The 20147-nt window shown below is 43.5% G+C and overlaps 1 protein-coding gene across 2 annotated transcripts in view; it reads left to right on the forward strand.

Annotated features, from left to right (window-relative positions):
- Positions 1-722: 722 nt before the first annotated feature.
- Positions 723-20147, forward strand: part of CCDC85C (coiled-coil domain containing 85C) — a 152681-nt gene continuing 133256 nt past the window's right edge. Inside the window, exon 1 of one of the 2 annotated variants that reach the window (XM_006123768.5) lies at positions 723-2292. In XM_006123768.5, coding sequence (XP_006123830.1) covers positions 1584-2292 — 709 coding nt within the window. In that variant the 5' untranslated portion in view covers positions 723-1583. The remainder of the gene's footprint in view (positions 2293-20147) is intronic. The other variant, XM_006123769.5, reaches the window with a different exon arrangement.

A 20147-nucleotide genomic window follows, 5' to 3' on the forward strand; every position in this document is an offset into this window, starting at 1 on the left:
AAAGCCACTGGTTGTTTTTGCAGCTGCTGTGACACTGTCTGCTTGTGCCCACAGGGTCAGCACCAGGCTTCCTGCTCACCATGGTTACTGAGGCAACACAACACAAGGAATTATCCCCAGAAGTGGGGAAATCGCTGCTGCTGGAATAAAGGGCGCCTCCCCTCCCGACAGCCCCCACCTGCCTTCCTGAGATGGCGGACGGGCAGAGGTGCTCACACCACACCCTTGGCCAATGGGTCCTGGTCGAACAGAAACAAATCCATACTCATTCACAGCGCATCGCGGAGCCAGGCAGCAAACCCGATGCGCGCACAAACCCCATTCACCAGCAGGGCTGCGGAGAGAGCAAGAGACGGTGGCAGAAATGCAAAAAGGCAGCCGCGACTCCGCTTCCCCTGTACTCCCGAGAGCAGCCTGCGCCTTTCCGACACAGGCTGGCGGCGACGCATGGCTGGGTCAGAGTGAGAGAAACGCTGGCGGAGGCAGGTCGCGGGGCACGCCAGCTCCCAGGGCTCTGTGTGTGTAGACGCGCGGTCCCTTTAAGAGAAGCGCTGCCCTACCTTTCCCATTGTACCTGCTTTTTGAAAGCGCTTTGCAGCCCTCCCATTGGCTGGGGGCGCCACCACTTCTCCCCAGTAACTTGACCCGAGGCGCAAAGCAAATGCAACCTGAAAAGACTGGAGCATGGCAAGGTCCCTGCCCCCAGCCCCTGACACCCAATCAGGCTTCGGGGGGAGGTCTCTGCCTCTGTAATCCGCCTCTCCTGGAGCAAAACTGTCTGTGCTCGGCAGCAGCCGGGCGAGAAGGTGGGGGAAGCCTCTTGCTCAGTGGAACAGGGCTGGAAAGAGCTCCCCCCTCCTTATCCCCCCCCCGCAGAAGTAGGTGGGACCCGTTCAAGCCCCGCCGCGGAGCTCCTGCTTTCTGATGACTGTGCCATTAGAGGAATGCTCCCTCGCTCCCCACCTCTTGTCATGAAATTTACGTGCAATTTCCAAAGGCATTGACATCATCCGGAGAGCAGCCTCGGAATTAACGCAAAACAAACAACCGGAGGGACGGGTTTTTATTGCACATATTGTCTATTTTTTTAAAAAAATAGCTACCTTGCTGCGGCTCGGCAGCTGTGGGCAGGGATCGGATCAGGCAAGCTAGGTGTGCATCGGAGGAATGAATGGTGCCTTTATTATTTTATTTGTACTGTTTATTGGAAATCGAAGGGTTTGGGATTTTTGTAGAGGAACAAGTGAAATGACTAAATGCAAGACGACTGACCGTTGCTGATTAGCCTCCGCTTTAGTGTTGGGTTCACCTAGGGGTAAGTTGATTGTTTCATTTTGGAGACTTAATTAAAAAAATTCGAAAGCCTTGAATGTGATCCTCCCTGACCTGTTGGTTTTTGATATGGGGGGCAAATCATTCAAGGTGAATATTCTATTTTTTCCTTGTCCCATCGTCTCTGAAGAACTGTAATTCCCCCTCTGACCAACATGTTACAGTACATTTTAGTTTAAGAAAACACCGTTTATTATTATTATTATTATTATTATTATTTATTTAAAAAGAAACACTATATAGACTCAAATATGGCAAAAAATTCTCTGGAAGGGTCTAAGGAAGACCTGAGCAAAATTTCAGAAGAGGAGATGATGAGGTGGAGCAAGGAAGAGCTGGTGAAAAGACTGAGGAAAGTAGAAAATGAAAAAATGAACTTAATGGTGGAACATGGTAATTTAATGAAGGATGTAAACAGGAGGCTGCAGGTTCATCTGCACGAGATCAGGGGGCTGAAGGAGGTGAATCAGAAATTACAGGACGATAATCACGAATTGAGAGAGCTGTGCTGCTTCTTGGATGATGACCGGCAGAAAGGCAAAAAGCTGTCCAGGGAATGGCAAAGGTTTGGGAGGCACACAGCTAGTGTGATGTGGAAAGAAGTCGGGATGTATCAACAGAAGCTGAAGGAGCTAGAGGCAAAGCAGGAATCCCTCATGAGGGAGAACATGGAGCTGAAGGAGATAGTCCTCATGCTAGATGAAGAGAGAAATGGAGCTGGCTCTAGGAGCTCTATAGACAGCCAGGCCAGTTTGACCAATTTGAATGGGAGCTCTGGCACCAGGGATGTGGGAGATGGAAGCAGCACGTCCAGCACTGGCAGTGCAGGGAGCCCAGATCATCATCATCATCACCTCCACCATCACAAACCTGTCGAAAATAAGGCTGGAGCAATAAGGAGGTCAATGGATGATTTGTCTGCACCTCTTCACCACAGGAGTATCCCCAATGGTCTCAATGGTAAGTCTGTTCCCTCTCTTGTACTCTACTTCTGTTTGAGGAAGCTCTGTCTAGTATTCACATGACTTAGACAGGTGATATGAGTTCTGTGGCTCTGACACCGATTTCCTGTCTGAACTTGGGTAAGTTGCTTAAACTACTTTGTGCTTCCATTTCGTCACCTGTGCAATGGTGATGCTTGTCTCAAAGGGGTTTTATGAAGTTTAGTGCATTGACCTTTGGACACTGCATGCAGCTGGAAGAGTCTATGGGAATGGAATGCATGTAATCATTTATTATGAGGAGTAGTAATAGTATGATAAGAATCAGGCAATCTTCTTGAAAATATGAAATACACCCTATGTGTCTGTCTATGGCTTTATTACGTCTCTTAATCTGAGAACTAGTTCAAAGTGGAGCTGTTCTGATGTAGTTACACTATTGTTAAATGCTCATCAGATGCATTATTAATGGTGAGGGCTGTGGGATGATGTTTTATTTTTTATTTTTAAGTCTGGCAGGCAAATTGACCGTGTTTTCTGAATTAATTAAACATTGATTTTTTCCCTTTTAATGTTTTGTTTTATCTTTGCTGCTTGCCTGATAGTTTGATGAGCTTGATAAAAAGCATAGTTGGGATTTTGGATACAGTCTTCATCTGCCAGATAATGGATAAAAGCATCACCTGTTAACTCCGTGAGGCTTTCACTGGCAGACTGTGTGAAGTTGAGCAATGCCTACTAGCTAAAGAGAGTGTTCAATGTAGGGGAACTAGCTTAACTCTTTGCTCCCCCCTTTCATTTTCTGAAACAGTCAGAAGAGTTGTTTGCGGGTCAGCGATCATACTATAACTGAAACCATCCTTATACTTTCTACAAATATGTGATGACAATTGGAGAAATCCCCATATGAAATGACAGGCCTCATCCTATTACTCTTATGCAAGCACAGTTCCCAGTAGAGTCTATACTAAGATGGCTTTAAAATAATATCCCCAAAATATCCCTAAAATCCAGACTTGTGGGTTAAAGTATGTCAAATTTGATCGGAAGAATTTCTAAAGGTTGCAATTCAGATAAGCAGATCACAACAGGACACAAACTGGGCTCATGCACAACTGCTAGAGTTTCAGCTTCTTCAAGCCACTTTGCACCACAATATTCAAATCAGACGGGAATGTTCTTTGGTAAATGGAGTATGAACTACAGCATTCTCCTTCAGTGACCTTAGAAACTGATCTCTCTGTACCACCAGCTTGTAACATCAAGGACAGAGTGAAAAGTCACAGAGTGATTTGGTTTTGATACTGTCAGCTTGTGCTATTCCAAATGTGAGCATGTTACACTTACAAAGGGATAGCCGTAGGATAGATCGTCCCCTCCAATGGGAGAACTGCACGATGGGGCAGATAGCAACTCTGCCACGGCACCCTAAGTAACTGTATCTTGCGACTGAAGAGGTTTTAGGAGTTGAGGAAAGAGCAGAGGGCATGGGAAGGTCCTGGTGTTCTATGGGCAAGCCTCAGTGACATAGAGAATGTGAGTGGGACTTCAGGATTGGACTGATGAGTGTTGAATGCCTCAAGTGTATTATCCTAACTTGCCGTGGTCTGAATTTCCTTGCAATAGCTGCCTTTTCCCTACCATAGTTGAGTACACTATACCCATTTAACTTAGGGCAGGGAATATGGGTTTGACTTAGAAACTGGTACTGTTCTCAGATGTTGCAGGTGATTTCCTTCTGCTACTCTACCATCCCATGAATTTGAAGCAGAATTTTAAAATGTTTTCAAAGCAGAATTTTTGGTCTTACTTTATAAAGTGTAGCTGTTTGAGTTTCATATACTTTACCTGATGTGCATTGTGCAAAAGAAAGTTTTAATTCTAATTTTTTTTCTTTGGGGGGAGAAGGTCACAAAGTCTTTTTGGTGCACTGAGACTAGTTCCTCTGAGGTGTCGCTCCACTAACTTCAACTGAGTGACAACAAGGCAAATTTAGCTCGATCATAGTAACCAGATGTTTTCATGACTTGACTATTTGCTAATGCACAGCATAAAAATATTCTTCCTGCAAGGCTGTTGCATCCCATGGTGATGGGTGCCATACAGGCCCACTGATGGGGCGGAGAACGGGGCGGGAGGGCAAAGAGGACAATTGCCTCAGAGCCCAGAGGTTCAAAGGGGCCCAGAGATCAGGCCTCTCTTGAATTGCTGCTTGAGTGCTGCTCTGCATGGCTCTAAGAGCTGGGGAGGTGCAGCAGTCTGGGCAGTGCTAAGGGCTGATTGCCTTCCACCCCGTCCCTTTTGCTCGAAGCTCCACCTTCTCCTTGCCCCAGTGCCTGTGGTAGCTGTTAGCCGGATGGCACCATAGAAACACATTACATACAATTCAGTTTCTTCCCTTTGCTATTTATTTTGGTTTTGTACATAAAACACTTTGGTCATCTGAAGAAGCTGGCTGTGCCCACAAAAGCTCATGATGCCATCTACATGTTTTGTTAGTCTTTAAAGTGGTACCATACTACTTGTTTTTTAAGTTTATTCTGTGTTGAACTCAGTTTCCATTGTACAGTGGGGAAATAACCCACACAGGCTGTGTCCAGACTCAGGGGTATTTTCTAAAAAAGTAGCCTTTTTTTGAAAAAACTTCACCTGTGTCTAGACTGCAGCCGCGTTCTTTCGAAATTAAATCGAAAGAACGCGGCTTTTCTTTCGACAGCGGTAAACCTCATTTCACGAGGAAGAACGCCTTTTTTCGAAAGTGCTCTTTTGAAAAAAGGCGTTCTTGAATGCCAACAGGGCTTTTTAGAAAGAGAGCATCCAGACTCACTCACTGCTTTCTTTTGAAAAAGCGGCTTGCTTTTTCGAAATTAGTGCTTGCAGTCTAGATGCTCTTCTTTGAAAGAGGCTTGCAGTCTAGACATAGCCACAGAGAATAAGGGAAGGTATAGTAGGATCTCCTGTGTTTGTGTCGGAGAGGAGGAGGGGCTTGGGCTTTTTGGTAGGCAGGAGTAATGTGGACTCAGGGAAAACTTTTCAGAAGTTTAAGTGCCTTGTTGAATGGATGCCCAACTTGAAACACCAATGCTGGTTTCTTTGGGAAATGTTGACACTGTTTACCATGAACTTGTATAGTTTCATGTCTGCTGGTGAGGAGATTTCTGTAATAAAATAAAACTGATCGGATGAAGCTGTAAAATGACTGTACGTAGTTCAGTTGTCATTCTCCGATGGCATCAGTATTAAACAAAGGCTGTGTGCCTTTGGAAGAATTTATGAATACATATGCAAATGGAGCCTCTTATCAGCCTACTTTTGATTGGCAGCAAGAAGTCTGGCACTGAGGCATGCTCAGGACTCTGTGCTGCAATTCTGGTAAGACTGTGCTGCAATGTGGGAGAGCGAGACAGGTGAACATAAAGAATGCGGCACCTTGAGTCTGAGCTGACACTGAAACAGATTGCTAGAAACAAGTGTAAATGCAAATTGTGGCTTTCCTGGTCTACACTAGAGATTTGTATTTGTGCAAACACACTAGCAATTGGTGGTTAAGATGGGGGCAAATTTGCAGAGCTTACAAGGTTTGAGGGCTTTTCATTTTCTCCCAAGACCTAATTTTGTCCTGGGAAGTTCATACTCCTCTCCCGTTGAAATTGTTTGTACTGAGTGGCTAAGCTGCTCCTCAGGTTTTTTTTTCTGTGTTTCCTGTACTTTATTCCAATTGACTAGTTTTTTGATGGATTTACCTACCAGTTCTAGCAGGGGCAACTTTCTAAAAAAATAGAATAGCCAAAAAGGTCTGTAGGAAATCTGTGAATTTGGCAGTCAGGCTACTGATTAATGTCTCTGCTGTAGTAATTCATCACTGCTATCATCTTCAATAGGGGAGGAATTATCTCTGAGGATGAGGGAGTGGAAAGATTACTGGTTTTACCGATTTCCACGGGTAAATGTTCACACTTTTACCTAGAGGGAACAATATATTACATTTAAAATGGTGGCAAATAAATATTGTTTAAATAGTTGTTCCATGCATGTTGGTATTGATCCTATGTGTAGCTTTACTGTACTACCTTCTCCCTGTGCCCATTCTGCTCTCATTAGGGCCAAAGTCCTTTGTTGTTATCTGAATATTGCAATCAGTATATACATTTACTAAGGTGCATTAATAAGAGACCTGCGAGACCAAAAGCAGGTGGGGGTAGGCAAGATCTGGAAGAAACAAGGGTTATGGGTTCTTTAAGGTATCTTACTGACCATCTGACACACACTTAAGAAACAGGCATTTTTCTTTGGCTCCAATGGAATCCCAAAGTTAATTTTTACAGTAACATAATAAGTCAAAATAAAGGATGTAAAGTTTGGTTCCTCTGAGGCATTTGATCAGATAAAGCAAAGGATCGAATGAAACAGTGATTTGATGAAGTGACCAGTAAAGTAACTCAAAATACAATTCTGAAATGCCCAGTGTTAAGGGAATGTGGGGAGCATGAACATTAAACCAGGCTGAGATTTAGGAGAGGTGTCGCCGTGGTGTAGAAGGTAATAATGGGCTTGTAAGAGGGTAAGGGATAATTATGCCTTTGCAACAATGAGGGGTATATCGCTTAAGTGACTGATGCCTTTGATTTAATGCCCTAGGACAGGGGTTCTCAGCCCTTTTTATACTGGGGACCAGCAAACCCATTCACAAACTTTTGGTGGAACAGAAACATTTTATTTGCATATTCATCATGCAGATAATAAATATGCAAATTAAATGTTATTCGTTCACCAAAATGTGTACTCCAGCCCCATGCCCCTCATACGCACCCCCCTCCCATATTATGTTATTTAGCCCTGGCTGCCAGAGCAGCTGCCTTGGCCTTGGCTGCTGGAGCAGGCCCTGGCCCCGCCCTCCTCCTTACCCCCACCTACGCGGCTGGCTCCAGGGGCCTCTGCTGGAGCAGGCCATGGTGCTGCGGCAGGCCCTGGCTGCCAGAGCAGGCCTCATCCCCCCCGCCACGTGGCAGATCCTGTCTCCCTGCCATGTGGTCGGAGCAAGCCTTTTCCCCTCCCCCTCCACCCAGCACTGCAGCTGGTCTCCACGTGGCGCCCCCCCCAGGTGGGCTGTGTAGCAGCTTCCAGAGGTAGAACCGGGGCTACGGTGAGACTGCCCCAGTAGGGACAGCCTCATTACAGGTCCGGCTCCAGCCACAGCACACCCAGCTGCCCACCGCAGCACTCACCCTGCTGCAGCCTGGGGAAGTGGGCAGGAACGGAATTCCCTTATGGGGAACCCCAGCAGGTGGGGCTAATTAAAAGCTGGGTTCGTGGCCTAGCAGGCAGGGGTTCGTGGCCTAGCAGGCAGGGGTTCGTGGCCCACCGCCAATCCGCAGAGCGGTGATTGGGAACTGCTGCCTGAGGAGGCACTGAGCAGAGCACTGTGGCCAACAAGCTCCTGCTAGCAATGAGAAGATGTAACCAAAGTTCTCCTCATGGTGAGCAAGCAACTCATGACTTTGCCTGCACCTCCCTCATATTCATTTCCTTTGGGATCTATTATTGCTGTCCCAGCTTCCCAAGGAACCCTTCTGTCTTAGGCCTGCAGCAGGTGCAGGTGCTCTGGGGCGCAAGAGAACAGGACTAATAGCCAACGGGTTTAAGTTGCCACAACCATTTCCAATATACTTTCCAAGCAGCAGAATAAGGGAATTTAGCAGATTAAAAACCAGTGGAACATAGCATTAAAGCAGTGACACAAGGAAAGCCGGTTACTGCTTGAATTCCACCTTCACTCATGGGCAATCTACCCTTAACACATATGGCATTGCTGACCTTGGTAGTACAGGAGTAACTTAAGGCTGGAACTCACATCCATAGCTTTTATCTGTATGGATTGTACAGGTTTGTGTTCCCATTTGCATTGCTGTTTTTAAAGATGCCTTTTGTCTGGGAGTTGGAATTTATCATGCCCTGTCTCCAAATGTCATCATCTCCTTGTGGTTAACTTGCTGCAATTCATGAAACACTTGGCTGCCAGAAATAGTTATGTGCAGCCGTTCTGCTGCCTGTGTAATGGACAGAAAATTGTAAGCAGTGCTGTTAGGCACTCACACACAAACATGTCCACCATGAGGAGGCTGACCCATTTCTACAAATAGATAACTCCTGGCAGGAAAAGTAGCATTGTCTCAGAGAATCTGCCTTTCCCTTGCCTACTGACTTGTAAAGTAACAAGAAGGTTAACTCCGTCTCCCCAATCAACAATCATGTGAACACGTGACTCTCCATAGTAACAGAAGCATCATTGCTCATGTGCATTTGTAAATCACTCCTTTATCTGAGAGAGGCTTACAGCGGCAGCAATGCCATTTTTCTAATGAGTGCTTTACTTTGTGAATGGGATCCACAGCACACAGCACTTGGAAATGATCGCTGCATAGCTTCCTAGCTATAGATATGTATGAAGCACTCATCACTAAGGTATTGAAGCGCCACATTGCACACTGCATGTGACGCCTTTGTTATCTTGTATGTTTGCACCATTTGTGCCAGGTTGCAATTGGCCCTTGTGCACAGGGACCACACGCAAAAAAAAGGGCCCCTTCCCATATGTTTCCCTTGCAAGATCTGATCACAAACACAAGGACTTTTTGGCCCTTGCTCTCTCTGGCACGCAAATTACCTGTCCCCTCCTCCACACAGGTTCATGGAATGGGGCTGGGAACCTGGAAGAGCAACTGGTTCCATCTTGATGGCTAGTGCATACACCTACGAGGCAGCGTGCCTCTTGGGATTGTGCTCCTCCTACACTGCAATACATAGTTTAGCTGTGTATGAATGGGAGTGAACCAACTAGCCCATCATCCAGTACAGCTTTTATGTCACTGTCCGAGTCACTTCTTAGGATGACTGAAGCCTGTTCCAGATACCACAAACCCTTACTCATCAGCATTGACTCACAGGTCTGTATTCCTCTCTGTGCCACCTTGGGCTGCTGTGCTTTGGGGTGATGTCAACTGGGAGAGGGTAACCATTAGAGTTGGTATCTGCCATTCCTCAGGATCTTTGCAAGGGAAGACAGCTGTAGGAGCCTTGCCATGGGAAGCTGCCTGTCAGTACATCTTCACACTCCCTCCCCAGCTGCTCTGGCTATGTGCCCTCATGCTGGCCAGTGGTGTCCAATGTTCAGCTTGCATAGTCAGTTTTGATTAGTATGGGCTACAGTCTCCCATATGCAGGGCCCCATAGTGCTAGGCACTGTACAAACACAGAACCAAAAAATATGGTCCCTGTCTCTTAGCTCTTATAATCTAGAACTAAGACAAGAGACAACAGGTGGATACAGCCTCTCTGGTCTCCAGGGATTTTATGTCCTACTCACAGATATCCGAAACCAGAGCTGAATTTAGTGGATTGGTTTCAGTTAGGGATGTAAGCGACTACTCGACTAGTTGACTATCCGATAAGCAAAAGCTTATCGACATACTAGTCACTTCCTCCCTGCCTTGCTGCCTCTATCACAAAGAGGCAGCAATGGGGTGGTGGAGAGGAGGAGGTGCTGGGGGGAGCCTGCTTAAAAGCCAGTTCCCTTCAGCTCCGTGGGATGGGGAAGGGGTGCAGCAGCGGCATTCCAACTTTGAAATGTACAAGTCACCGCTGGTGTGGCATTTCCTCATTTCAGTAGGGTTTTCATGTACATGCCAGTTTGCAGGCTGTTCATTTGGCTTGTTGGCTTTTATTAGAGCTATGTCTACACTACAAGGTTTTTCTGCAAAAACAGCTGTTTTTGCACAAAAACAGGCAGAGTGTCCACACCTCAAGTGCATTTTTGCGCAAGAAAATTGACAGACCAGAGGGCTTTTGCCGGTAGAGTTATTCTTCTCCCCACGAGGAATAACTCCTTTTTGTTCTTTCTGTGAATGGCCATCAGAGCTTTCTTGCTCAAGAGAGTCCATGCAGTGTGGAATACTCTCTTGCACAAAAGCACATTGCTTTTGCGAGGCGCTTTGAGGTCTGGACGCCCTTTTGTGGAAGAAGTTTTTGTGCATGAACTCTTTCGCAAAAGGGTTCTTGCGCAAAAGCCCTGCAGTGTAGACCAGTGTTTCTGAACCAGTGATACGAGTACTCTTAGGGGTACTCAAGAGAAGCTTGGGGGGTACGTCAACACAACTGAAATTAGGAGAAAACTAAATTTTCGTTTAAAGTTTTACAGTGCTTTATTATTTTTGAACTTTTTACGCCCACAAATTTTATCGCCTGCCCAGCTACGATTAAGTTATTTAAACAAATGTGTTGCAATGGTAGAAAAAAATGTTGTGTCTGAAAACTGTAGGTACTTGGGGTACTTATATATATATATTTTTAAAGGTGTAATTTATTTAAAAAAAAAAAAGTTGAGAAACGCTGCTGTAGACTAAGCCTAGGGGATTATTTGTATCACATTAGCATGGTGGGTTTTTGTCACATGACCATATGAATTTGGGAATAATAGCAGTGATTGTGGGCTCAGGTGCACCTGTCATATGCATACTGAAGAGCAAACAGAGGAAGGGTGACAGTCTAGAAATCTTATGTTGTAGTGTAAACCTAGTCCTGTCTGCAGGGCCTACACATGCAAATCTGACACCTTGCAGTATTATTTACTTGCCTTCTCTTACCCCATGCAGTACGTCTCAAAACAGTGTGTTGATCTCCTTTCTTCTTCTGCACCTACCCCAAACTGCTCTGCTGTGCATGCTGGGGATCTGGTCTCACAATAGGGCAACAGGGCTTACGTGTTTATGGAAGAAACTAGGGGATTAATGGATGGAGGAGGGGGAGCCTGCATGAACCCAAGCAGGCCCACAATAAAGGGGGAAGGTCCTCGGGGTTCTCCAGGGGGCTCAATCTATCAGCACCATGGAAGCCTGTGTTTCACATCACTTGGGCTGGAGAAGCAGGCACCATACTGTTGTTTCCACCTTTCCCTAGTAAGTTGGAGAGAAGCTCTTTGAGCCACGGCTCTCCTGCGGGTGGGCTTGGTGCATTAGTTGATATAGCTGTACTTTCCCAGGTATAAGAAAATGATATTGTATTGCAGGCCCCTATGTGGGCAGGAGGGAGATGTGAAGGGTATGAACGCACCCCCACAGTGGTCCTCCAAGTGAGCATGAGGCTAGGGTGGTGCCTTGCCCCAGCTTTCCTCCCCGTTGTGCTCCAGCTGGCTGGGGGAAGGCAGAAGTGGCACTTTGTCCCGGCCTCCATGTGGTCTGGCTGGCCAGAGGAAGGCTCAGGCTGATTTCCCCTTCCCCCAGAAGTGAGGCTGGGGGTGGGGCTAGGTCGCATGGGTGTGGCTGGTCCATGGGTAGAGGGCAGCCGCCAGCCCCTTCCATGGTTCTCATACCCCCGCAGAAATTCCTGTGTATGGGCCTATATTGTGTAGTAAGCATGCTGCTCTGTGCAGTAAACCGCAGGATTGATGTTACCTCAAGCTGTCACTAAAGAATGAATTTATCAAAAGGAAAGGAGGAGGATTAAGAGGACAAGTCAAAACAGATCAATTAAAGCAAACAGGTTTTTTTTAAGAATTAGGTAAGCCTTGGGGTATTTCCAGTCCCTGAAGCTCAATATTTCTAAGGAAACCATTGTAGCAAAAAGTTTGTTGTCTGTGTCCTTACCTGATATCACACAGCTGGTTGGAGTTACCCAAAGTTTCTAACCAGGACGCTGAGAATCTAGGAGGAGATCAGATATTACAAGTAGAAGGTTGCACCCTGCATTCCTTGGCTTTGACTTGACCATTAAGTGTCAGACATGCAATAGAAGACTCACGTCTATCTTTCACATGCAGTTTCTTCCTGTTACATACGTCTTTTTGTTCTACGATCTTAGTTATAAATAATTGATTATGTTCTGTCACATGAGCACTTCTCCTATCACTACAGACGCCTTACATGGGTACATCTTCACAGTTCACTCCTTATGGCAGCGTGGTGAGTACCTATACTCCACAGTAAGGATGTTAAGAGATGGGTAATTGACTAATTTATAGTCAATTATCCAATTAGTTGATAAGGGAAGGTGATCTGTCTTGGCTCGCACCAGGCCCGGGAGCTACCCCCTCTACAGCTCTGCATTTTAAATGTCGTAAGAACTGGGCAGCCACCCGGCTCTTACTACATTTAAAATGCAGAGCTGTAGCAGTCCCTGATGAGCATAAGCTGGGACTGAGCTGGGCTTGTGCGGTCAGCCCCTGTCCATGGGGGTCCCAGCTGGGAGCAGCTGGGACTGACTGTGAACAGGGGCTGCTCCTGGAGCAGCCTCTGCCCATGGCCATCCCGGTCTGCTGCAGACAGGGGCTGCTTCGCGGCAGCTTCTCTTACCTCTCCCTACTGCCTCTGATAGCACTGGCTCCTGTTTCCCCCACCACCACCCCTGATACAGAGGCAGTGAGGGGGAGGGGTGGAGAGTAGTCGACTACTTGCTTACATCCCTATTCCACATACCCCAGAATGTGTACAAACAGCATTACAGATGGTGAAGCACAGGTCAGGTGCGTAAAGACTCATCTGAACCACAGGGCTATGTACCCTACACAGCTATCTTCATGCCTGTGCAGTACCTCCCCTCATCCACGGTGCTATTTTTAGTAGTGTAGTATCCCACTCTGCCTCCCTGCTGCCAGAGTACTTCCCTGGAGCAGGGAAAGACTCCAGCAATGGGAAAAGGCTCTGGCAGGAGAGAAGCAGCAGGGTAGGGCAGCGCTGAAGCTCTTCCCTGTCACCTTCCACTCCCGGAGCCTTTCACTAATAGGTGTAGTTACTGATCGCCGTGAGGATGTGGCAGCCTGCTTTTCATTGTGGCATGTAGCTGCATATTTAGCATCAGACTGTTTCAGAGCAGAAGGCATGTCATGCTGCTTTGTATTCTGGGTCCGCTTTTTGCAGATGAGGCCACCTTTGTCTCCAATTCATCTGATACATTGCACGTCATGATGAACAAATTGTCTGATACATGTACCAATTTTGGCCTGGCCATCAGCATCAGGAAAACAGTTGTCCTGTTAGAAGATAACATTCCATCTAAAAGCTGTATCAATAAGGAAGCTCTGCATAACATGGGTCACTGCTATCTCTGCTCAGTGCTTACCAGCTCCCTTAATCTTGATCAGGAATGCAATGGTAGAAAGCCAAAAGTGACCAAAGCCTTGCCAAACTTACTTCACATGTTTGGGGCAAAAAGTTGCTAACCCTGAACACAAAGATGACCACCTATCAGGCTTGTGTCCTCAGTACTCTCCTTTATGGCTGTGAAAATTGGTCTACATTCTCCAAGCAGGAGCAAAGGTTGTTGCATATCTGTATTTTGAGCCTACCTCTGATGTCATAGAAAAATCCTTAGAGTTACTTGGGATGAATGGATGACCAGTAATGAGGGGCTGGAGTAAACCGGCCTACGGTATATGCAGACAACCCTGGACATTCACTGGTTTCACAGAGCGTATGCCTCAAGGCCGCCTGCTGAAGGTTCTGCTCGGTGGCTAACTGAAGAACTTCTTTTGACATAGAGGTAGGCCTAATCTCCTCTACAGTGACAAGGTCAAGCAAAGTCTCAGTAAATTCAGCATGCCCATTGACAATTGGGAAAATCCTGCCTATAGTTGCGCAGTTTGGAGAAGCGGGGTTCAGACTGGTGCAGTCACTACAGAGTGACCCCAGAGAGCCCAGGCTGAGGTTTGCAGGTGAACCAGGAAGCCGAGTGTGCGCCAACCTCTATCTGATGAGTGATGCTATAGCTTCTGAGAGAAAGTTTGCCACTCTCACATCAGGAGTTGATCTGCAACAGGAACTTTCTCTAATTCCTTATTGAATATCCAGGAGTCTAAACTATATTTTCTTATTAAAAGGGTTAAGGGACTGACCTAAAGGCCGCTGAAGTCACTGGAAAGACTGCTATTGACTTCAGTGGAATTTGGATAAGGCTCTTACTTGATGGTGGTTTCTTTGGCCTTTTATACTAAGAAGGTCATAATGTCTTTGGCTTCTGCAAATAACCATAGTCTAGTCCATTTTGGTAGTTCATTTTTATTTCTCTCTAGCAAGAGGACCTTTTCAGGGTAATATACTTCCATTTACTTTCAATACCTGTGTTGATTCTTTCACTAGCTTTCCTCCTCCATGCCACATTTTGCATGATGTATGTTTCTTCTGGATCCCTTTTCACATTTTATGTTGGAACACCTTTGTCAGTTTTTTGGCAGGAAAGGCATCTTCCTGCCAATCAGGTAACAGAGCCAGAAGTGATCCTTTTCAAGTATTCAATAATTTCAGCTCCTGATAGAGTTAAGAAGAAACTAGAAACTAGTATTGTGTATATACATATATTCTAAAGGCATTTTTCTAATGGTAAGAACAATACTTAGCTCTCATATAAAGCTTTTCAGCATAGTTCTCAAAGCACTAGAGATGTAATAGTCTTTTGTCTGCCTGATTGCTCTTTCTTCTCTCTTTTTTGGTACTTGCATTTGTAGAATCAGTCTTGTACAGTATTTTTAATTTTCCCAGAAACTGAATACAACACTGATCTATGCTTTAGATCTGCAGAGCTCTTAATCCTTTTTCATTGAGTTTAAAGCTTATTCTCAGTCAAATGTGATACAGATTTATACGTTATGTGATCTTCATGAGTGATTCGTGTGGCACACAAAGGTGGCATGTTGTAAAAATTAATGATAAAAAGGTGTCATCTTTATACTTGTAGCTAGTCAACCTAACATTGTAGCAAGTTAGTTGATACTTTGCAGACCGCCAATAGGTCTACTCTTTGCTACTAGCTGTGTGTCATGCTTGCCAATAATTCTTGGATTTGAATTATTCACTCTTATTCATGCTTTTTATTTTTGAGCCTATAAAGAAGTTTGAACAGTTCAGCTACTGCAGTGGACCCTCTCTTGCAAATGTTATCACATTTGCAATGCAGTTTTCTTCTTGAGGTTTTTCTTTTGTCATCCTCTTAACTACTTGTTCTACCACTTAAAACATGGGGATCAGTTCTCAAAGCTTGAACACTCCTTCCTCTTTGATATCATGAAACAAGATAATGCATGCCCTGTTTGTTGAGATGTGCTCTCTCTCTCTCAATCACTGAAGATTCCACTTCTAACTGTAATTACTTCTGCAATTTGCAGTCCTCTAGGCTATGTTGCATATCTACATTTGAACAGAATGATACTCAGTTCAGTATAGTTAATCAACATTTGTAGGTGGATCTGTTTTTTATTTGCTTTGATTTATGGATTTTGTGGAATTCTAATCTGCCATCGCTGTTGTCTCCTCCTGTCATCTCTTAAATCAAATGAAAAACCTAGAGTTTTCTTGCTCTGTGGTCTGTGGTTAAAGAACTTGTTCCTGTAATGTTAAGCCTTATAAGCACACGTTACTGGAGGGGGAAGATGATCTTGTGTAAAGCCCTGAAACTCAGGAGAATTGGGTACATTTGCTGTCTTCACTACAGGTTTCTTGTGAGACCGTATGCAAATCACTTAAAGTTTCTGTGGCTCAGTTCCTCATCTATAAAACAAGACTAATAATTTGTCCTCTGTACATTTAGATTCCAAGTTTGTCAGGGAAGAAAGTCTTTTATAACGTGTAGGTACTATGCCTCGCACAATGCATCCGGACTGCAAGTGAGGCTTCTAGACAGGACTGTTTATACAAATAAGGACAAACATTTTTCAGGGATAGGTGAGAGCAGTTTTTTCTTTTCAGTAAGCAAAATCCCCAGCTACTCTGAATTCCAAGTTTATGCGTCAATAAAGTTGAAACAGGACTTCATGTTCTTGCTGTGCTACATTTTTGGGAAGGGAGGTCTTTATAGCATGTACACTGCCTCGGACAAGGGAAGGCCAGACTGGAATGAGACCTTGGGGTACTACCAACATAGCAATGCTAAATATTACAAAGAAAAACTTTTCATAAAGAAAGTCTTTAGGAGAACAAGATGAACAACAATAAACACCACTGTACTTACTTGCCAGACCAATAACAGGCAGGCAACACAAATGCATAACAGGGAAACTTATTTCATAGTAGATTACAAGAGCAACAAGTAGCTCTGATAATTTCTTTTTTGAGGAGGGTGGGGGGCAGGTAATAGCTGGTGGTGGAAGTTGTCTCAGCTTATCTAATTTATGAGTATTTTATACCCAAATGGGGTTGGGTTTTTTGGTTTTGTTTTTTTTTGGTGATGAGCTGACAATATAAGACTTCCTAATACTGTGTAGGCTGACAGTTCCATAATCAGGAAGGAAATGAATCCTCAACTGCTGATTGTCTCAGCTGAGAGCAATAATGTCCATGCTATAATAACTAAAGCTGCTTTGCCAACTAAACTCCTACTGTGTCACTTGACTGTTCCACTTCTGAATCCACTAATTTTTTGACACCTAATAAGTCTTGAATTAACAGAAATCAGATCCATTCTGTCTGCCTGAACCAAATGTTTCCTTAGCCAAACCTGGCTTTTAGTCTTGTTTGCCTGTTAGGATAACAGGGAGGATATATTTGTTAGTATATTAGCAAATCATTAAAATTATGACACGACCACAGTAACTCTTCCTCAGCAATTATGTATGAAAGGTTGTCAGTGTGAATATTATGGGAAGTTTAAAAGCCTTAATTTTCATTTGGAATTGAAACCTTAATGACTTTCCACTCCCACAAATCATAAAGACCTTGTTTCAGATTTAAGTTGACATAAAAAGCTTTTTTTTTTTTTAATCATATTTCTTTTTGTAGGGCTTTTTCATTAAAAAATTGAAATAGATTTGTGAGTCACTGTTCTTTGTATAAAAGATAATTACTGGAATATGAACTTCAGAAAAGTATCATTTGTGACTCTGCTGCTGTAGCCATTCAATGGAAGCTTTTGCTTTCTCTCTATTCAATTAGTTAAGTTAAACAACATCTCTGTTTGAAAGGACTAATTACGCTTCTGTTTGTTTGTCTAGTACATTAAATGCTTTCTATATGTAAAACCAAGCAGCAAGGGGGGAAAAATAAGGATTACCCCAAATGAGCATCATTTAATTATTCAAACTGTGCATGCAGATCCTAAGGGGGTAAAATACATTATTGAATTCGGTCAGGTACTAATTTGCAGCTGAGCAATGTGGGAAAGGGAAACTGAATCTCATAAATCATATTATAAATAATAAGTACAAATTAAACCCTCTTTAAGAGACCTCAGATTGATGGACTGGTTTATTGTACTGTAATGTAATGTTTTAACATGTTTTAAGGGGTCGAAATGCTTATTCTGGTCAGCCAGTGGTAACATTTAAAGCCATGCCCTTCATCTGTTTTTTTTTTTTATATTCTCTCTCTATCTGGCTGGGAAGATTTTTTACCTAGGAACAATCAGGAAATGACAAGCATGGTTTAAGATTCAGGCAGAAGGGTGAAAGGTAGGGCGGGTGTGGGTGTGTGTGTGTGTGTGTACACACAGACACTGTTATATATTATTGCTTATCTTTAAAGTTATATGCCAGGATTTTTTAAAAAATGATTAGTTGTTTTGGGTGCCTTTTTTTTTTTAAACTACTAAATTTGAGGTACTTGACGAATACTGGATTTTCAGAGAACAGGTACTCAGTGAAGGTGACTCTATTCAGACTTTTAAAAATTGTTGGTACCAAAAGTGATGTCATTTCTAAAAAATCTTGGTCAAGTTTCTGACAAAACTTTGTGATAAAGCTATAAGTGCATTCAATAATTGACCAGCAGCCCTGTTTGCACTGTAGTTTTGAAGATGACCTGTCTGTTGTATGAGGCCTGCTCATGGGGGGAAAAGGAAAAACTTTAAACTGCAAATATTCTTGCAGCACCTAAGAGACCAATGGTACATCTATACTCCATGGCATAGCTACCCCGCGTCTACACAAACTGCCTCTTATTTCAAAATATTTTTTTAAGTAATGCTCATGCTATTTTGCCATCCCGATAAACCACATTGGGTGAGAGATAAGGAAAGGCTTGAAATAGAGCATTATTGTGAAATTTGGCACTGTGTAGATGCGCCAAATTTCAAAATAAGCTATTTCAAAATAATTTTGAAATAAGATACGCAATTTGCCCTCTGCAAATTGCGTATCTATCTTATTTTGAGTTTAGGGTGCTGTGTAGACGTGCCCTAACAAAACATGTAGATGGTATCATGAGCTTTCGTTGGTACAAACCACTTCTTCAGATGAATGGAGTTATTAAAGGTCCAGTTTCTAAATAAATAGGGAAGGGGGGAGTCATGGGGAATAGGTCTTGTAAACAAGATCTAATTCAGTTGTTTCCACGTGGAAGCATTTCTATTTTTCTTTTTAATCATCCAGCTAAGTCCCTCTGAATGGGGATTTTTTCAGATGGAAAAACTGCAGCTCCACCCTGTTGTTCAGCCCTCTTTGGATGAAATAGGGAGTCTGGTATTTGTTTTCTGACAACTCAAAGGGAAGGATGGGTTTGGAGTCAGACTGTGTTTCATATACAAGCCTAGATCTTTGTATATTTAAAAAAAGAGAACTTCCTGACTGCGTAATATGTTAAGGATGAAAATGTTTGGATTTGATCTTTATTTTTAAACCGGCGACTACATATCTGGATTTAAACCAAGACCATACCACAAGCAAGAAGAGTGTAAAAATAATAAAGATTTTAGATTTCTTACACTAAAGAACTGATGTAAAGATTGTAACTAAGATTCATCAATATTAGCTGGTGGAGGAGGGAATTCTTAAATGATAGATCTGCATCAATGCTTCTGATTTGACCACTGAAGTTTAGACCTGAACTTTGTGATCTTTGTTTTTCAATACATATGAACATGCTGTCACCATTTCAAATCTGCTGAAATGTGCTGCCCTCATCCTGAGTGAATGGAAAGCAAGCACTTAGCAGATCCAATTTTGCAATAAAAACAGGGTTCAGTTAAAAACTTTAGCACCATGTTGCAGAAATGGAAAAAAAGTGCATATTCACTCTGTGCTGTGTATAGTTGACCCAGTTGGTAATTTAGTGATGAAGGTTCATCTGTTTGTTTCAAATGACAGATCTAGGTTCTGAAGTACTTATAATTAGGTTAAGAAAGTGTAGTAAACTTTAATGGCCCATGAAATAGTACTGCTGGATTTGCAGTAATATGTACTGTATTTCTTCAGAACAAAGGGAATAATACTTGCATAATCTCTTCTAAGTAGGAATCTCAAAGTGCTTTACAAGCTTTGAGTTTAGCATCATAGCAGCCTTATGAGGTAAAGATGCATCATTATCCTCTCCCCCTCCCCCCTTTTAAGTCAGTTTGGACATTAACTTACCTGTGACAAAGTGAGAAACAGAGAAAATCCGCCAACTTCCAGACGTGGGCTTTATCTATATAAGCCTTTCTGAGTGCATCTGAAATATACGCAGTAACTGCTTGCAGATCCATCCACAGGGACAACAAAATGTTTGTGCTTGCAAAACTGCTGCTGTCCATTTTAAAACAAAAATTTAGCTTATATCTAACAAATTATGATGGGTTTCCTACCAGACCTCTGGGTCCACAAGCAACTGAGACTAAAGTTAATATACACTTAAACAAAATCAGTTCCTGACATTTATGAACATCCTTGTTTTAATCTGCATTAGTTGGACTTTTGGTGCCAGGCTGAATCTTGTATTTCGTGTGCACCAAAAACTCCTGTTATCTTTAAATGATAGTTTCATATGGTAAGGAATGTGAGGTCAGCCTGGAATAGTATCAGATAATCATTGGTGTCAAAGGACAGTGACAGGGATGCCTGTGGAAAAATGCTCTGCGTGGGAGACTTTTCAAGCATCCACCTTTGTAAGGCACTGCTGCCAGATTTCCTCCTGAAAGTTCTTCAGG

The sequence above is a fragment of the Pelodiscus sinensis genome, chromosome 5, assembly GCF_052426305.1.
Source record: "Pelodiscus sinensis isolate ZL-2025 chromosome 5, ASM5242630v1, whole genome shotgun sequence".
Taxonomy (NCBI): domain Eukaryota; kingdom Metazoa; phylum Chordata; order Testudines; family Trionychidae; genus Pelodiscus; species Pelodiscus sinensis.